The sequence below is a fragment of the Oryza sativa genome, chromosome 2 (assembly GCF_034140825.1).
Source record: "Oryza sativa Japonica Group chromosome 2, ASM3414082v1".
Lineage (NCBI taxonomy): Eukaryota > Viridiplantae > Streptophyta > Magnoliopsida > Poales > Poaceae > Oryza > Oryza sativa.
In genome coordinates, this window is record NC_089036.1 from 32,613,256 (window position 1) to 32,631,778 (window position 18,523).

Here is an 18,523-nt window from a genome sequence, read left to right on the forward strand (position 1 = left end):
AAAATTACTTATTTTGAGATTTCACTTTACTCTATTTTCACATTTCATCCTGAGCATAACAATATAATTTAGATTCTTAACTATTTACCACTTTTACGAGTGATAATTAAGAATTTACCACTAAACTCATATATCACACATATGAGAAACCACATGTGAGTGATAAATTCTTAATTGTCACATCTTAAAAGTAACAAAATAGTTAAATGCGCAGGACACTTGATGAGCCAACCATTGACTGAGGTGGAACATATTGTAATAGAGAAACTAACTTACGGAGTGCATTATTGTCCTTACTATTGATTCTACTTTTTTATGCATGATCGATCTAAATAGCTTTAGTCATTACATGCATCAATCATCGTTATCTGTTATAATTGCTCTCATCATTGTTGTTTTGTGAGGACAATGTAGCAACATTTGGTGCGCTGTTGACGTAACATTTCCTTCGTTTGACTAGCTGTGGCAGGCTCTATTATTCGTTGTGCTCTGTACCCTTGGCATCACGAGGTTAGGTTCACTGGAACTGACTTTATCTTGCACTGGATAGGCAACCATGCTTTTGCCCTAATTACCAGTGGCGTTTTTTCCTTTTCTGTTCCTTTTGTAGAAACCCTTCTTTATAATGGAGGAATTCTGGACGATTTTTGTGGGAATGTCTGTTAATCAATTATATTCATATGAAAATCCTACAAAATTTATACGTTCAAATGGAGCCCTTAATAATCCAATTTATTGGGTTATTAAATAGTCCAATCATCCAATGCGTGTGAGTTGTGTGGATTACTGTTAAGATATATGGACGGTTGAGATTTGTTAATTTTTTTCGCGAACGCGTTAGATTTGTTCTTGAGAATGGTAGCAACAAAACCTGGCCTCTTGACAAGAAAGAAAAAAGAAGCTATTATGCCAAGATCTGGGGGGTCCTGCACAAACGTCACTGATTGCGATCAGTTCTTTCTGTACTTGTAGCTCTCCAATTGGAGCGATTGGATAGTGGATTTAGTTAGCGGAGAACGTACATGACTTGGAAAGGAGTTTCACAGCTTTGTTATCAAACATGTTCAGAAGTACACAGGTTTTTTTTTCTTCAGAGGAGTTGTGCATGTTTTTGTTGCTTTATCCTGATGCTTTGAAACAATGCTCAGCATTCACTAAAGGATACGGATTGAATTTTGCATCGTTTTCTTCCTAGCCTCAAACAACTCTGCTCTGTGTTTCAGCAGTTTCAATAGAACTTGTGGAGCTTGTGAGTACTATATAGTACATCCACTATTGCTAGACGCCTTACCGAGATGACGACCTGTATTAGGGACAAAGTGACCACAAAATCCGCTAACTAAAGTGACTCAACAATAGTTAACAGTCCTATTGGCTTGTAAAGATGGAAAAGTTGAGCACCATTGCTTGCATCAATGCCCTACTTTCAGTTTAATTTAAAACCAAGATGATTTGATGTATGTTGAGAACCTTGAAAACGCTTTGCATAGAGCCGTGCATCTAGTGCAGCACTGCAGCGGACATGTCGGGAGAGTGAAGTATCGATTTGCTAGAAACAAAAAGGATCATGATTCAGGTGGATCCTTCCTCTGTTCTTCCTCTCGTTCTCTATCATACACACTCTCTTCTGTGGATCTTGTCCCTCTTTATGAAATCATACAGCAGAGCAGGGAACAAGACAAAGGAGAGCACTGTTGATCCCCACAGGCCAGAAAGGCTCCATCACTATAGGCTATCCTCTCTTCACAGATCTGGCCATCTGGCAGACTAATGATTGCACCATAAAATTTTCGATCTACACAAGCGCTGCATTTTGTACAGGGTGGAGGGGGAAAAAAGAAACAAAAAAAAAAAGAAGAAAGAGGAAGCAAAGACTGATATGGATCTAGTGGACAGCTAGCTAGAGAGACAGCACTTATGCAAGAAAAAAAAAACACAATTGTTTGCTCTTCAGCACACACTGGCCATCTAGCACACAAGCAACCGAGCACAATCATCTACAAAAACTAGCCTTTGAGACAAGTACAATGCAAGAGGATGGTCACAATATGAGACAGAGACGAGAGTTCCATGTGTGTTTTGGCTGAGTCCCATATATGTCATCTCATTGCTCCTGCAGTGCATCAAAGGATCCTTAATGAGACAACCTATCATACATCCGTGTACTAATGAACTGCGTACCATGTGTGTGGCATGGTGGACTGCCAATCATGGCTCACTGACCTGCTTGGAATCGGCCACGTCGGTGACCATCTCGGTGTCGACGGTGGTGCTCTTCTTGGCGGTGCCATTGACGCCGCCGACGCAGAGAGGCTTCCGCAGGCCGAGCATCTCCTTCCACCGGCTGGATCCCTTGGCCGACGCCCTGTCGTCGCAGCGAAGCTCGTCGCGGAGCGTGGTGGGAGGCCGGCCGGAGGAGAAGCCGCCGTCCTTGAGGGGAAGGATCCTGCCCTTGGAGAAGAGCTGGTCGGCGGCCATCATGGGGTGGCTACCCACCGAGAACTCGAAGTTGATATCCTCCTCCTGGCACCGCAGGTTCATCGCCCGGTTCTGCACCGGCGGCGGTGGCTCGACGACAAAGTCGCTGGAGAAGGAGATGCGCGGGCCCAGCGCCGGCGGCTGGCCGCCCCCGAACGCCGCGCCGCCGTCCGGGTTGTACATGTTGATGCATGCCATTTTGACGCTCTGGTGGTGGTCGTGGCCTCTCCTCGCGCGCTTCTGCTCCCTCTCGTGCTCTCCCTTCTCCACTGTGAGCTCAATTCGCTTCGAGTTGCGAGGATGGAGGTGATGAGGCGTTTAAAAGGTGGTTGTGTGAGCAGGAAACGGGCTCGTTGTTGAATTGAATCAGAAACAGGTCACTGTTACGGCTCAAGGGTGGAGTGGCGCTTGAGGAGGGAGACGCCTATATAAAGGAGGGAGATGCGTGACGTGGAGCTCGGGTAGATGAGCGCTGCAGTTGTTTAGCACCGCCCGTGGTAAAATGCTGATGATTGAGTTCACAGGATGTTGACTGTCCCTTTTCTGTTTCTTTTTGCCAAGTCACCATGGATCAGCGTTAAGCAGCATGGCCAGTGTGTCACTGTGACTGGAATAGAAAATGTCAGGATGACCATAATCTTTTAACATTGTACCGCTGAATGCCAAATTGCCAGTGAGCAAAACTGTAATACCGACTGAATGAACGGTGTAACTAGAATACAAAATGTCAAGTCATATGTGGATTTATATTTTCAGCAGACTCGTCGTTCGTCGATTGTAAAATCTGCAAACATGTGTTTCTTGGAATTTACTGTTATTTTGTTGCTATATACACTTTAGAGATGATAATTGCTTTCATGGGCGACAAAAGAATATTAATTATTTTTCTTGGGGGGACGACAAAAGGAGATGGGATCGTTCCGAAACCAGCTCTGATTATTTTATGGTGGCTTTGGGATAAGAAGGCTGGATTTGTTGATTTGCGATCTTGAGAGTATGGATCGCGAGTCTCAATGCGGATCGGATGCATGGACGTACGTGTGGCGCTCATGGGGGAAAGAATCAAGGGCGTCGGTGAGAGAAACAATATTTTTCTTATTAAATAGTGAGACGATTGCTTAAATAGGTGGCAAATGCTGGGTTTTGGTTTGACTACGGTCAAAAAATGGTTGTCCAGTTCATGCATTGCTTCGCAGCAGCATTGCGAAGGACCAGTTTAAATTACTCAAATAACGCAACTTGGTAGTTGGATAGACTGAATTTTGCTAACCCTCAGTTACACCTCACACGTGATTCTACAACTCTTTACCTCAATGAAAGCAAAAGCATGTGCGCTGCAGAACACAAATGCAAGGTCTGGCTGGCCTGGTAGCCAGCCATACCTTACACCGACCAAAACCAGAGGTTTACTTTTGAGCATGAGAGCTGAACTCCAAATTATTTCCATCTTAAGTATGCAACTAGAATGTTCTGAAATAAAAACAGAGAACCCACGGCTCTAAGAAATGCAGGGCTTGCTTGGTTTAGTACCCTACCAATATATTGGTAGTGCCAAACTCTAGGCAAGTTTTGGCACTACCAATATTTTAGTAAGGTAGAATTGTAAATGATTGCATTTGTATTTATGCCAATTGAGAGCCAAATTTTAAATTGTGGTGAAGAATATTCTAAAATCGTGCCAAATTGAGTATTGGCATTACCAAACATTTGGCTTCAAATCAAATCATCACATTTGCTATTTAAACCACAAAAAAATTGGTATGGCAATATTTTGGTATCAAATCAAAACGCCCGGCAATGTGATTCCTAGAGAGGGACCCGGTTTCGTCCTGTTTCAGACTTTAAACCCAAAACTAACTGATTCACTTTGCTTTTTTCAAAGTTAACTTCGTCAAGGTACGTTTAGAAGACACATGAAGCAAATAAATGCATTTTTCTCTAAAAGTTGGCCCAGCGCAGGTGAAACAAGAGGTTAAAACCTGGTTGGAAAGCTGAACCCTCCCAACCGATGGTACTAATTAGTACGGTTGATAACATGAACGAGCGTACATCAAAATCGACCCTAGCGGCGTGTCTAGATTTTGTTTGCAAGTATAAACATCGGTGTTTATCACGCAACGCCTAATAATTGAGTCCAAGGGCATAAAGACAGTGGGGTTTCTGAGGAGTATGGAACAAGAAGCTAACCTTTTGTGCGTTCCCAAATATCCATCCATGATTGCGTGGAGATTAGCAGGGTTCCAATTCGTCCAAGACATCAGTCCTTTTCTTCATTGAACAAATGATGATCCACCACACCACACAAAATCATACCGGGCAACAGTCCGAAGGCATGCGGGACAAGGGAATTGAAGGCATTTGTTCATGAACCGAATACCAATGAACAAGAAAACCGTACAGTCTGGCCGCCTTGCAGGGTGTAGGCCGGTGGTAGCTTTCTTGCCCTGGATTAGGGACCAGCAGTGCCTGCAAAGACTAGATGTTGAGGACCTGAAGAACACAGTAGATGATCCCAGAAAGCGACCTTCCTTACAAATTGATAAGTATGCTGTACAAGGAGAAAGCGACTCCATGGTAAGATCACTATAGTGTAGGGTAACCTCTGCTGAAAGCATAGAAGTATGAAATGCAAGCAAAGAATCGGAAAAGTTCACAGAAATGCCAGAAAGAATGATTATTTAGAGTAATTATGTAGTTTGGTTAAAAAAAAAGGAAATATATGGGGAAAAGGTTGGCTTATGCCAGTGATGGAAATCCAGCTCAAATGATGGAATGCTAGAAACTGAAATTAAATGGCGAGTAGAGCACCAATGTAAAAATATCCAAAATTTATGCTGTCAGCATTCAGGTAGAAACATGAATTCGGAGTTCTTTCTAACCTTGAAGTAAAAAGAAGAAGTTAAGAGCTCTGTTCAACTGTACACTGACACGCAGTTACCATTAGAAACACTGGATAGCTTAACAATGTCCAGAAGTGGAATCAGATGGGCACCAACAGGTGAAGAAGGTAGGTACCAAAATCATTTGACTGATACTAGACGGGTTTGTTAGTAGTGTGAGCTGGCGACATCGACCTCTCGGAATAGGACCATGTGATCCCCAAGAATCCTCTTCATTTTGGTTCCATCTCCATGACCAAATGATAACAAGAGTCCTTGGTCCTGTGCCTCCAACAAGTCACAACGGACCAGTCAAAGAGTTCTTGTTCCACAGTAATGCTTGTCCTATTTGTAATAGATCATAACTATTTAGCAATTAGCAGTAGGGCCATTTTTAAATGATAACATGCTTCATGATGCCTCGCATAGTAACACATGCTAGTAGGTGGACTGTAGTATGCTTCAGTGGTAAACTAATATGTAGAAAAAGAAAGCAAGCAATACCACGCATCCCAAATCATACCAACATTAAAATTAGAAATGTATAACAGTGTCAATTATGCATGAGAACAAGTTATATGTCAAAGGTGGAGTTGAAACTGACAATAATTACACGTCCAACTATGCAACAAAGACCTAGGTTTAAGGTTCAGTTATGCCTTTTCTTGAATACACAGAACAAGTTTCAGTTATGCATCATGTCAATGGAAAAAACAACTGGGATTGTTAGAAAAGATTAATACATTGTATTTTTTTCATTTTCAAATTACAAGTTTATAAATAATAATTTGTTAAACCTACTTACATGTAATGCACCCAGCCTCAGGTGGAGCTTTAGTTCTCTGAGATATCAAACTATGCCCCTTTTAGCGCTCAATGTGTAACAAGATCCTAACATGTTGGGAGAGACAAATGTATTGAATAGAATTTGCACACTGGCGCCCAAAGATTATGGAACTGTGAAGATTATGTGCCCAATCTTAAATCGCATTAGCAACAATTAACAGAAGTTGCGGGCCATTTTGGAAGAATGGCCATAAGATTAAACCATGATTCATGGGGAGAAAAGACTAGGTTAGAGGCTGCCGTTACAATTTAACTTGCACAAATATGGTCAAAGACTCAAAGTATAGTACAAGCAAAGCTTTTGAGATCTAGAGTACCCATGTGAGCACATGAACAGCACCGATTCATTTCTTCCAGCAATGAATTAACTTTTGTGACTGCACATGTGAGGGATGGAAATGATTAATGAAGAACAGCCCCATTGTGACTTAACTTACTACCTTAAATCCTACAGATCTCAGGGGGGAGGGGGCTACCATGAGATTTTGTTTTTTCCCCTGATGCTACAAATCTCATAAACGTAGTAATTTTGTTACCTATCAGCAACAGGGCCAAATTCTAAATAGCAAAACATGAGAAACACAACTGAAAATAGCAAAGATATCCAAATTATAAGACATTGTACTTGTATTTTGATGGGAATTAAGAAACTCTAGCCCTGCATAAGGCCATAAGCATGAAAGGATTATTCTAAGATACAAAATGGCCGCTAGGCTGGATCTAGGAGTACTTGATTTGACTATACTAAAAAGGAGAGTGGAACAGTGCAAACGTCAAGCTTTTATTACACCATCTTAAAAGTGTGCCTGTCACCCACATGGAAAGGCCTAAACAAATGACAGCTGGAGATGAAAGCATACCATCCAAGTGGTTGGTCTAGTTGCTTGTCGGAATATCAAGCTTAAATCTTCCTGTTGGTCTCCTATCCTTACGGCAGATCTCACTTTTTCTGAACCTTTATTTGGCTAATGGCTACACCCTGACAACTTCAAGCATGGGGTTACAATTCCCAAGGCCGTGAGGGAGAAGCATGTAGTACAATCATAGAACCAAACACATTCCAAAACTACAGGTAGAACGTGAGCTAACAATGATCTGAGACATGGAGAGTTGTGGAAAGTGCTTTTTAGACTAAGACCACACATTCTCAAAACAACCTAAAATTTCTAACACTGCACTAGAATGCCGAACTTACATTATATTTCAAGAATGCAAGCTCACAAATGCCATGAGTTTTGCTTTTTTTTGGTGGGGGGGCGGGGAAACAAATGGCATGAGTTATATAGAAAGAACGCAGAACCCACATGATATTGATGTATAAGAAGTGGAAATAGAAAGAACGGAACATTTGGCAGTAATATGAACAAAGGTTTAGAGCAGTACAGTTCTATCCGGTGCTCCTTTTCTCTTGAAACAATCTGCAGGTAACAACAATCATGTTAATTTTCTGAACCATCTGATGGAAAGCTCAAGTAATGGAAATTTTGCATACTGATCTTCATGTTCCACTAATAAAAATTGTTACTGCAAATCAATGTAAGATAATGAGGGGATTCCTTTAGATTACTTGTTATGCAAATCCCAAATTGTCTGCGGCCAGTGCTTCAGATTGCTTGTTAATCTACCAAATTTTATGCGTTATTTCACAGTGAAGAAAGCTTCAGATGGCCTGTTAACTCACTTGTATGCAATATTCGCAGTTTCACACCGAACAGACCATTCAGGGACATGCAGCATTCACATGATATAAACAAAATCAGCAGATGATGTTATCTGTTCAGACTTGAGTTCCACCACATTCATACAAAATCATCATCAGACGCATCAGAAATAACATGAAGCTTTTTAGTTTGTTGATGATCTGAAGATGTGCTGGTTTTGTTCATCCCTTGCAAACAGTTTGGCAGCATTCTTCTGGACTTAGTTGGGAATTTCATAGACGAATTCTTTAAATTGAATCCCATCATCTTCAGATTTTTTCCAAGTAGAGATTGCCGTTCGGTTCCAGGTACATTAGAAGAATTGATTTTTCCCACTTCTTTTTCTGCATTAACAGTCACTTCATGTGTTCGATGAGTTGCAGCTCGCGCCATAGATTCAACTGGAACAAGTTTCCCATCGATCTGATTTGTGAAAACAAAAGAAACCTGCAAAAGTGCATGCCATTTGTTAACAGTTGCCAGAATTTCTTGAAAATCAAACTCTATATTTCAAAAAAAAAATCCTTGATATCAGATAAAGGTTATTTAACTGCTAAAAGGACAGCTTCGCAGGCAAGCATTTTCTTCTTTAGAAATTTAGATATGTGCCAGTTCATATTGAATGCTGTTAATACATGACAGTCAAGTTTTTTCCTCAAGAAATGGCACTAGATAGTGACCACTCTTTGAAAAATTAAATTATGGATAATTCAAGAACATAACGCCCCTTCCTCCTTACTCATCCATATGGAGTCTTCCCTCATCCATTACTACCAATCTGCTAGGTTCAAATTACTCTATTTTCAAGCTAAACCTAGTCCTGCAAGCTTGAGATAGGACATTTGGCAAATTCAAATATGTAATTTTTCATCCTTATCTTGGCCTATTATGAACTGCTAAGTTTGGAACGACTGTGGTGGACCAGCTAATACACACAGCGTGCACAGACATGTCAGAGCTGTCACTTCATAGGCAAGGAGTGTTACTTTGAGATCTATCATATGATACAATGGTGGATGGTGAATAGTGGATGGGCTGCCATTCTGCCAAGAGGCACTTTGGAGCAGCATATATAAACCCCCCCCCCCCCCCCCCCCCCCCCCGCCCCCAACCCTCTTTCTTTTCTGTTTTATCATGTAAATATAATGAAGATAGTAAAAAACTAAAAATGAACAAGTGGAAGAGGGAGAAACTTATTATGGGGGACAAGTATGAAATTGAACTTTTCTATAGATAAGATGTAAGATGCAAATGCATTGAGGACATCACCTCATCACCAGAAGAACACTGGAGTATAGTATCAGGTACAGTTGATGGATCAGAATGATGGCCCCAACTTCCTAAATCTTCTTCAGAAGGACTTCCAATCTGAAAAGGATGTAACCCTGAGTTTTGAAGCAGCTAGCCAACTACAGTATTAATTAGATGAGTAAATTTCACAAAACTACATGTTTTATGGTTCAAGTTGCAGAAAACCACACACATTTTGACACTTGGCAATTAAGTACATATATTTTAGTAGTTTAGTTTCACAAAACCACACTATTGATGAATGGATTCACCCATGAGATGATGTGGTTGTTCCATCTAGGATGGGGACGTGGCATCCTATTAATTTCGTGTGATGGCTAGTAATAGGATGCCATGTCCTCGTCCTAGGTGAAACATCCACGTCATCTCGCGAGTGAATCAATTCATCGATAGTGTGGTTTTGTGAAACTACACAACCAAAATATATGTACTTAAGTGCCAAGTGTCAAAATGTATGTGGTTTTCTGCAACTTGGACCACAAAACGTGTAGTTTTGTGAAATTTACTCTAATTAGATTAAAAGTTTTGAAGCAGCTAGCCAACTACAGTATTAATTAGATTAAAAATAAAAAGGGTGTCACGGACTACCTGTTGATTCGAACTATTCATTTTCTGCACACATCCAGAGATCGCTCCAAATCCACCAATATCAATGTAACTGTTCTCTCCTGAGTTAGAAGCCTCATGCTCAGTGGCTGCTGAATCAAATTTGCTACCATCGAGAACCATACATCCATCCTTGTTACAGCGATTGCACTTCAAATTTTCATGTATTTCAGACCTGCGTCACCAAATGAAAGTAAGAAATCCCCACAAAAAAAAGTAAGAAACAATATGACACAGAATATCAGCTATGGTACTGCATTTATATTAAGGTAATGAAACAATTGATACTTGCAGCTTCAAAATTGAACATTTTAGGCAGGCTTTTTTATAGTTGCTGCCATATTATCTACAGAAAAAAAAATGCCCCCTCTGTAAAGGGAAGAAATGGTCGTGAGATAATGAATGAAATTGACAATGCCCAACTTTTTACATACTAATATTGCAGCATTCTTGATCTTAAAAACAATTGTCTGTGAAAGTGATGCTAATAGTAGTACATACGTATAACTGTCTAAGACTGGCAGCTGACACCACAATATTCTCCAAATAAATGAAAAATTGAGTTGATAAAAAATGTGCATTGGTTGATGGTTACTCAGAAAAGAGAACAATTCTAATTTCTTTTTCCCAACCAGTTCACTCAATTATCCACCAGGTATATCCAATTTTATCATGTGTTATATGGTTCCGTTGGTTTATGGGATGCTTTCATTAATGCCTTCATACTAGCAATAAGTTCTCAAAATATGAACATAAATAAAGCCCGGAAACAAGAAATTAAAGAGTCCCACAATTCAAATGAACATAATTCACCTGATTTGTTCATGGAAGGTAAAAAGATCACGCAGATCTTCTGTTGAAAGAGAACTCCCCTGTTAAAGAAGATTTGAATACAGTAGACTTAACACTAAAAAGAATTAAAGAAAGCAAATAATCAGTCCAAACAGATAAACCTGCATTTTGCCATCTGCTTGTTCCTGCTGAATAACTTTTTGGAGACCTTCTTTCGACATCTGACGCTGATATACCTATATACGAATGTCAGCACAAGAAAGTAGCTAGAAACTCAGCATTCTTCCATTGGACAATTAAAAAAAAAGCGAACAATATCTGGAAGTATAAGATTCACTGGCAACCTTCTCCTCAATGGTTCCTGTGCTTAAGAACCTGTATATGTACACTCTCTTTTTTTGTCCATCTCTCCATACTCTAGCAGCAGCCTTTGTAAAATGGCGATAGATGAAAACAGGTCAGACCAGACAAGGTTTGGAGTTACAAGAACCTTCACAAGGTGATGAAGCAGAGATGCAGAGACATTGACCTGCTTATCATTGGCAGGGTTCCAATCGGGATCAAAGAGAATCAATCGATTTCCACCAACCAAATTAAGCCCACAGCCACCTGCCTTGCTACTAAGTAGAAAGACAAACTCATCCTGCCAAAAAGACATATATAGTTGTATGTTCAAATTTGGAACAGTTCTTCAGGACACAGGGCAGATTCTTGATCTAAAAAGGGGTATGTAGCAGATTTTACATACTCTGGATGGATCATTGAATTGGTTCACCAACTTTTGCCTTTTATTAATGGATGTTGCTCCATCAAGCCTAATATACGGGTATCTCCTTTCCCGACATAATTGTGCAAACAGATCCAATGTCTGAATTTTTAGAAGAAAACAATGATCAATTATTGTTTTGTTCCTAACTGTATAGGTATCAAAAGAGGAAAATAATTTACAATAACTACTCTATTCTCATGTATCAAGAAAATACATTCTATGCAGTTTAAAAGCGCAGTACATGCTCAACTACTGATTTGAGATAATTATGGAGAATGAGCCATACATAGCAGAGGTAGGCACTAAGATGTGGAGAAAATAAGGTCATGGGTAAAATCAAGCGCTTCGAAATATATTATTTTGACAGCTATAGAAGGAAGCCAGGCATATATATTAAAATGATGTACCACAAAACCTGACCTGGGTATAATTTGATACAAGAACAATACGATCATCAGTTTTCAGACGGAGGTGCCCCAGTAATCTAGCTAAGACATGCATTTTGCCAGACAGTTCTACCCACATTCCTCCTCCACCGGTCCATGATCCAGATCTTGCACAAAATTAGAAGTTGCTATAAGTTGGGCGAGCTAATTTTGAAGCTAGTTAGAAAGTGTGAAATACCTTCCCGAAAACAGTTCAGGAGGAAAAAAGCGCAGGCAGTCGTCAAAACCAGAGCCCCCTGAATTATTACTTTTTATGGTGTCATAGATCAGCTGCGATACAAATATAGTCAAACAACAAACATCATGTATCGTGCTTATTACAACCCAAAAGTTGAAACTATAACATGCAGGATGGCTAGTAGCAACAGTGTCACAAGAAACAGTTTCCCAGAGATTCTTTGTAACCATTATGTCATCTAACTTCCTTTATGCAAGATAATCAAGAAAGGAAAATAGTGAGACTTCAGACTTGGCCCGTGCTAATTTTGCATATTACAAGGATTATATATTCAAGTTACAACACTGTCAATCTGAGCAGGACACATGACAGAATTATCATGACAAAAATAATAATAATTTTGTTTCACATTGAAAAAAATACCAATGAGGAGCCTTTTCTTCAAAATCTATTACTTCCAGTTTTTCATGCAGGATACCACATGGTAACAATAAGGAGTTTGCAATGCTGTCAGAGTTTTATTTTGTATGGAAGTGACTAAGAGAGATGATAGTAGAAGTAATAAGATTGTTAATGAACTTTGTAGGAATATCACTGAAGTTACTATCGACGAAACAGCGAGAAATGCATTTCTAGTGACGCATTAAAATTATTTACCTTTGGATGGTTGCATAGCTTCTTAAGAGCAGTAATATAAGCCAAAACTTTGGATTGCTTTGTTCCTTCAGATATCAAGCGTTTAACCTGAAAAGGGCAAATAATACAGTGTTGTAGGTATAGTGCCTACTAAACAAAATGTTTGGACTTGGAACTATGTGATGTTAGGCACTCACATTTTTTGAATGTATGAAGTGGTTGTACAGCGCAGTTTGCAAAGCAGTCAACTTGCAGCACACTACTTCAACGATCTGTGTATAAGCATTAAGCAATGCTAAGGCAGAAAAATCATTTGAACTTCCAAAAGGAACCTTATAAAATAAGAGGAATACAGTTTTCAAAATAAGGCCTACAAGACCGCATAGAAGGAACATGCGCCCCAACCTTGTACGACTATGCTGTATAAGCACTAGAAGATGAGTTGACCACATTTTAGAACCTCAGATAGATAAATGTTCTATAGTTCTTTCAATCAAAGGTGCAACGAACAATATAGGGCAAAACTTAACTAAACAGAAAATTCAAAGAGTTCAACTAAATATATGAGCATACCTTTGGTGGCAAGTGATTGGATAACAGGGCATTCGTCCGTCTCAATATAAACTGGATATCATCAAGAAAGCATCAAAACATGATTAATGTCTGGTTATATTAAAACAGAAGGAAATACGTCAAAACAACTTAAAAGGCGCAAGACATCATAACCCATGAATCATAAACATGATAAAAATAATCATGTTGGTGAACAGGCTTCATCAGAAGGACAAGTCTTACCAGATTTACTTTTGCACTGAGCTCTGCAGATCTCTCAGATCCCAAGTTCTTTTCTTCTGCACTTGCTGTGGGCTCTCTTCCGCAAATGATTGGTGCCTTCAGTCAGGGGCAGGTAATATGAGAGATAAATCAAAGAAATATTGGGTGCACATCTCACATGAACATAGGCACACAGATAAACAAAAAGGAAATCCTTGGACTAATGAACTCTAATATTTTCCTCCCAATATACTAACTCATATTTTTGCAGTATATCTTGATTCGTATTAACTTCAATACTTACTTCATAATATCTGCGGAAATATGTAGCATCCCCCAGAACTCCTGGGTTTGTGAAATTTACCATTGAAAAGAACTCCTCCAGATCATTCTGCAGGAAAAAAATTGTATCGATTGACATTGAAAACATTTGTTCCATTCAAGAAAGAAAGACAGAACAAAACAGGAAAGCTAAAATTACCTGCATTGGGGTGCCTGATAACAGGATACGCCGTTTACAAGGAAGGGCAGCCAAGGCCTACAACATTATTTGTTGTGATGAGAACATCAAGGAGGAATATATGTGGTGCAAACAATTCACGTGTATAAAATATTGAGATGTAACAAATTTACAGTTGATATACTTTATTGGTTAGGGTCTGATCATTTTTCAGCCTGTGGGCCTCGTCACATATGAGGAGGTCACAGCTTCCCGGCCTTTCAAATTTTGAAGAATGCATGCGGAATGTCTCATAAGATACGATGAGTACCTGAAGGGAATGCATAATAAAGATATATTTTCAGAAGACATTACCATCAACTTGTGTTTGTTTCTGAACTAAAATAGCATAGATGAAAATGAATGAGAAAAGGAACACCTGAAGACGGCTCAAAGGTTTTAAGAAACTTTCAATTCCAGAAAGAACATCAGCGCGTGTGCTTTCACAAAGAGCAAGCAACTGCACTCTGCCTTTTAACCATTTAATTATCTCAGATTCCCAGTTGCTAACTAAACTTGTGGGGGTTACGACGACAGCCCTTTTAACCATTGGCTTAGCATCAAATCCTTGGCAAAGAAGGGTGTATAGTAAAGTTATCGACTGTAAAGTCTTCCCCAATCTGGACAAGTATAAAACAAGTTAAGCATTATATAATAATGAAAAAGAAAAGACAAGATGGAGGGACCCAGCGTAGTACCCCATGTCATCAGCTAAAATGCAACCAGATATTCCATCATCATTTAACAACCCAGATACACAATCAAACATAAACTGAACTCCTTCCCTGCATCAGAACATCATCATGTAAATTGTAAAGAGATGGGTACTGAACTAAAGTTTAATTATATCACCACTTTAATAGGTGTTTTTTATGAAGTGCCTCCAAATAAACATATATGGAAGAGGATAATGCAAAAGGAGTATATTACCTTTGATGGGGTCGGAGGTAACGTACAAGCAAGTGATCAACCTTGATTGCAGAAAAATTGCTGTTTTCCTTGTCACGCCCCTCGGGTTGCCACAAAATCAATGGCTCTATGCCTGGTGGAAGGGATTCCTCATTTTCTACGGAATCATCACTAGAAACAGCAGGTGATTGTGGAAGAATATTTGTAACTGCAAATGGCTGCACCGAACCCCATGGGACAAATCTTTTACGAGCTGAAAGGCGCCGAGCAAGTTGCTCATTATTTTCACTGTATCCATTTTGACAGGGAGGTTTGAATGGCTTTCGAGCTATTGCTGCCGCATCAGAAACCGAAAGAATACGTGGAATAAGTGGCTGCCTTCTTACAACTAGATTTCCCCTGACATAAACCGGAAAGAAAGATAATATGAAACAAGACGAACTGTTTGTCACTCAGGCTGTAGTGGATCGAGTCGAAACAATCTATCTATCTATCTATCTATCTCTTCTCCTATATTATAAAGATAGCTCGAAAAGAAGCCATCACCCACCACATTCGCTGTGAAGGTCTAGAGATTGCTACATTAATTGGAGAAAAAAATAAAACCTAAGCCATTAGATCATGGTGGGACCAAATTATAGCAGTGTAGATTGATAGGAACAGTTGTATACAAATTACAATTGTATCTATAGAAACAGAATGTAAGAGTTTTATATTAAACCCAATTCTACTTTTAATATCTATATAATTGCACAGGAAATCCCCCAGTTTTGTTTATGTGAAGAAAGTTAAAGGCATTTGACAAATTTGAAGTTTACAGTATACAGGTAAAAAAGGTTGAAGTGAATACTAGCATCATATCGCATGGAGCAAGGTTGTTCCGGACTTCCAGTGTCCAAAAGTCAACTGGCCAAATACAGTGATATTGGTGGACTCCAATAGATCACATGAACAATGTGTACTAGTCACTGTCATGCCTATATCCATAATATACTTTTAGAGGTAATTTATAATGTTGAATTAAATGAATCCTGTTATTCATGATTTAGTAAATAATGCATGTTTATCTAGCCAAACGGCCTATGTTACGCTATCGACGTTCAGGGTTTCAGGGATTTCACTTTGAACTTCTTCAGCAAATAAACCCATCACAACTCTTAGGGTCGATCCAGGGATACAAATGTGTTCTCCCAGTCAGTGGAGTATAGATTCCAACTCTACCATTGCCCAGACAATAAAAATGTTATTCGCCAACTACGGTTTATAACTATTACCCTAAATTTATGAGGAAATGAACCAAATGTTACCAGACTAGGGTACCTAAATCAAACAACATGGGGAAGAAATGTAAACCCAAGCTGGGCTGTTGGCCTTCTGGGAAAATGTCCAATGTGGAATTGCATCAGGAACCCCAAGACAGAGTTCCATAACAGTCGTAAGCAACTAAGCGTACATCGAACAATCTCGCCACCATCAAAATCTAGATCCGCACACATGCGAGCCCTAGGAATCTATTATGGTGCGTCGACACGCCACGATCTCACGCACGTACACCTCGAAGAAGAAATCAACTAATCTATTAGCCGAAATGGGCTCTTCCCAGCATACCTGACGAGGGCATCCACATTCTGCGATTTCCTCTCCCGGTCGTTCGCTCTCACGCCGCGACACGCGCTCCGAACTCGCCGCCCGCCGCCCTCGCCCTCGCCATCGCCAATGTCGCTCCTACCTCCTTCCTCGTCGCCGTCGCCGTCGCCGCTGCCACTGCCGCTGCCGCCGGCCGAGTCACTACTCTCCCCCACGTAGTCGTCATCCTCCTCCTCCGCTCCACTCCCCACCTCCGACTCTGACTCCGATTCGTCGGCGTCGGAGGAGACGGCAACGATCTCCTCCTCCTCCTCCTCATCGGCGACGCGGCTGATGCGGTTGCATTTGCTCGTCGAAGGCATCGCCTCACCTCCCTCGAGTGAATCTGTGGAGATTGGCACCGAATCGTGTGGGATTTTTCGCGTGCGGATTGGGGAATTTTGGAAGCGGGGCGGCGGGTTTGGAGAGCAGGAGATGCGCTCCAAAAAATTTGGCGGTACGAGGGGGGAAGCGTGCAGGGGAAGATGCGGGAAGGAAAGAGTGGGTGGACTGGTGGAGTCAGCTAAGCTAGTGGGCTAAACTAGAAGGCCCTATATAGGCGATGTGATGTGAGCCGGGTGTTTGGGCCTAGGAATAAGTTCACTTTGACTCCCTTAACTAGTGACCGAATCTGATTCGTATCCTCGAACCGCAATACCGGATATCTCAACCCCCTAACTATTAAAACCGGTGCAATTTGACTCCATCGATGGTTTTGTAGAGCGGTTTTGCTAATATGGCGCCTGTGTGGCAGTGTTGACCTAGCCTTTGTCTCATGTGGCACTTATGTGGTATTAGAATTAAAAAATATATCACACAAAATATAGTATGTGACCCACTGACATGTGGGTCCCACCTGCTGTCGGTGACATGGGACCGGGAGTATCATAACTTAGAGACTTGAGTCAGACACGATCACCCACGTGGCCTAACCCCCTCGGGGGGGGGGGGGGTCGGGCCCGAGGGTGATACGGCCGCCCTTCTCTTTGTCTCCCCGAGGGGTTGGACCGCTCCCGTCTCGGCCCCGAGGGCCGAGGCGCCCCGACCCCTTGTGGGTTTTGCGCCGCGTATATGGGGTAGGTGAGCATAGCGGGGCTCACCTAACCACATTTATTGCGGTTTGGACGAGCGCGTCATGCCGCATGTAACGCAGTGCAGCGCGCTCGTTTATCCGGTCAGTGACCAGTCACAGACCGATCAGATCGTGGGTTAGGTGGCGACAGGCGGTCTGACGCACGCCTCGCCCCATCCTGTCAGGACGAGAGCCTCCAAGCACTCGTCCCTAGCCGGAGCCGGCGTGTTAGCTCCTGGAGATGGCACGTTGGTTCCGGTCAGATATATGCCAGGCTTCATCCTAACCATTACAGGCAAGATATTGTATGAAGAAGGGCGAACATGCAGATTTATAGACTGACGCGTGGTGGACAAGAATGACCGATTTGTGACCGGTCTGACACTGGTCATGTCGTCAGCAGACAGCCATTTTCCCACGTCGCGCCTGCTTCCGGCGGAAGTGGAGGTAGGTATGGGCTGTCCCATCAGAAGGTCATTCGGACGGCAACCATACAAGTCTCCGTCTGTTTATGAAAAGATAGGATAAGTCCCCACAAAAAAGAGAGAGATGGTGCATGTGGTATCCCCTTGAGGTATAAAAGGAGGACCTTGCCCACTTAGAAGATGAGGATTTTCGGATCCAGAAAGATCAGAGAGGGAGAAAGTAAGAGCTCTCTGGTTCTCCAGCTCTTTTGTAGCTTCTTCATACACAGATCCACCAAAACACAGGAGTAGGGTATTACGCTTCTCAGCGGCCCGAACCTGTATACATCGCCCGTGTCTTGTGTGTTTCCACTCTCGCGAACCTTCCACACTCAGACCAGGAGCTTAGAATCTCACCCAGGGCCCCCGGCCGAACCGGCAAAGGGGGGCCTGTGCGGTCTCCCGGTGAGGAGCCCCACGCTCCGTCATCTGGCGCGCCAGGTAGGGGGCTTTGCGTGTGTTTTTCTAAGCTCTCGCATTCTTTCGTGTGCGCCAAGCTTTTCCTGTTCAGCCCAATGGCCGAACAAGCAAAGGCGCA

General features: G+C 41.5%; 2 protein-coding genes across 5 annotated transcripts; both read right to left on the minus strand.

Moving 5' to 3' along the window:
* Positions 1 to 1,742: 1,742 nt before the first annotated feature.
* Positions 1,743 to 5,886, minus strand: LOC4330817 (uncharacterized). Of its 2 annotated transcripts, XM_066307734.1 has the most exons (5): positions 5,494 to 5,702; positions 5,358 to 5,394; positions 4,666 to 4,944; positions 2,224 to 3,085; positions 1,743 to 2,113 (listed from the first exon to the last, which is right to left on the minus strand). In XM_066307734.1, exons 4-5 carry the CDS (start codon positions 2,674 to 2,676, stop codon positions 2,105 to 2,107), a joined length of 462 nt encoding a protein of 153 aa, XP_066163831.1. In that variant the 5' UTR covers positions 2,677 to 3,085; positions 4,666 to 4,944; positions 5,358 to 5,394; positions 5,494 to 5,702; the 3' UTR covers positions 1,743 to 2,104. The 2 variants fall into 2 exon arrangements, with proteins under 2 accessions (XP_066163831.1, XP_015623136.1); XM_015767650.3 differs by having other exon boundaries at positions 4,666 to 5,026; positions 5,358 to 5,886.
* Positions 5,887 to 7,464: 1,578 nt separating this feature from the next.
* LOC4330819 (DNA repair and recombination protein RAD54-like) lies at positions 7,465 to 16,910 on the minus strand. 3 transcript variants are annotated; one of them, XM_066307057.1, is made up of 22 exons: positions 16,432 to 16,910; positions 14,845 to 15,222; positions 14,613 to 14,699; positions 14,294 to 14,534; positions 14,060 to 14,185; positions 13,897 to 13,953; positions 13,720 to 13,806; positions 13,437 to 13,532; positions 13,215 to 13,265; positions 12,839 to 12,913; positions 12,663 to 12,749; positions 12,006 to 12,097; positions 11,802 to 11,934; positions 11,361 to 11,480; positions 11,142 to 11,255; positions 10,957 to 11,040; positions 10,774 to 10,848; positions 10,634 to 10,692; positions 9,803 to 9,995; positions 9,173 to 9,271; positions 7,885 to 8,350; positions 7,465 to 7,621 (listed from the first exon to the last, which is right to left on the minus strand). In XM_066307057.1, exons 1-21 carry the CDS (start codon positions 16,770 to 16,772, stop codon positions 8,003 to 8,005), a joined length of 2,943 nt encoding a protein of 980 aa, XP_066163154.1. In that variant the 5' UTR covers positions 16,773 to 16,910; the 3' UTR covers positions 7,465 to 7,621; positions 7,885 to 8,002. The 3 variants fall into 3 exon arrangements, with proteins under 3 accessions (XP_066163154.1, XP_066163153.1, NP_001403848.1); XM_066307056.1 differs by having other exon boundaries at positions 7,771 to 8,350; NM_001416919.1 differs by lacking the exon at positions 7,465 to 7,621 and having other exon boundaries at positions 7,983 to 8,350.
* Between the last annotated feature and the right edge of the window lie 1,613 nt (positions 16,911 to 18,523).

Bases quoted from the DNA above. Each gene is read 5' to 3' on its own strand.
- LOC4330817 (XM_015767650.3), bottom strand. From the start codon at position 2,676: ATGGCATGCATCAACATGTACAACCCGGACGGCGGCGCGGCGTTCGGG.
- LOC4330819 (XM_066307057.1), bottom strand. From the start codon at position 16,772: ATGCCTTCGACGAGCAAATGCAACCGCATCAGCCGCGTCGCCGATGAG. The intron at 15,223-16,431 runs GTATGCTGGGAA...GGTTTATGTCAG, and splicing joins AATGTGGATGCCCTCGTCAG to GGGAAATCTAGTTGTAAGAA. The intron at 9,272-9,802 runs GTAGTCCGTGAC...CATCCTTTTCAG, and splicing joins TGAATAGTTCGAATCAACAG to ATTGGAAGTCCTTCTGAAGA.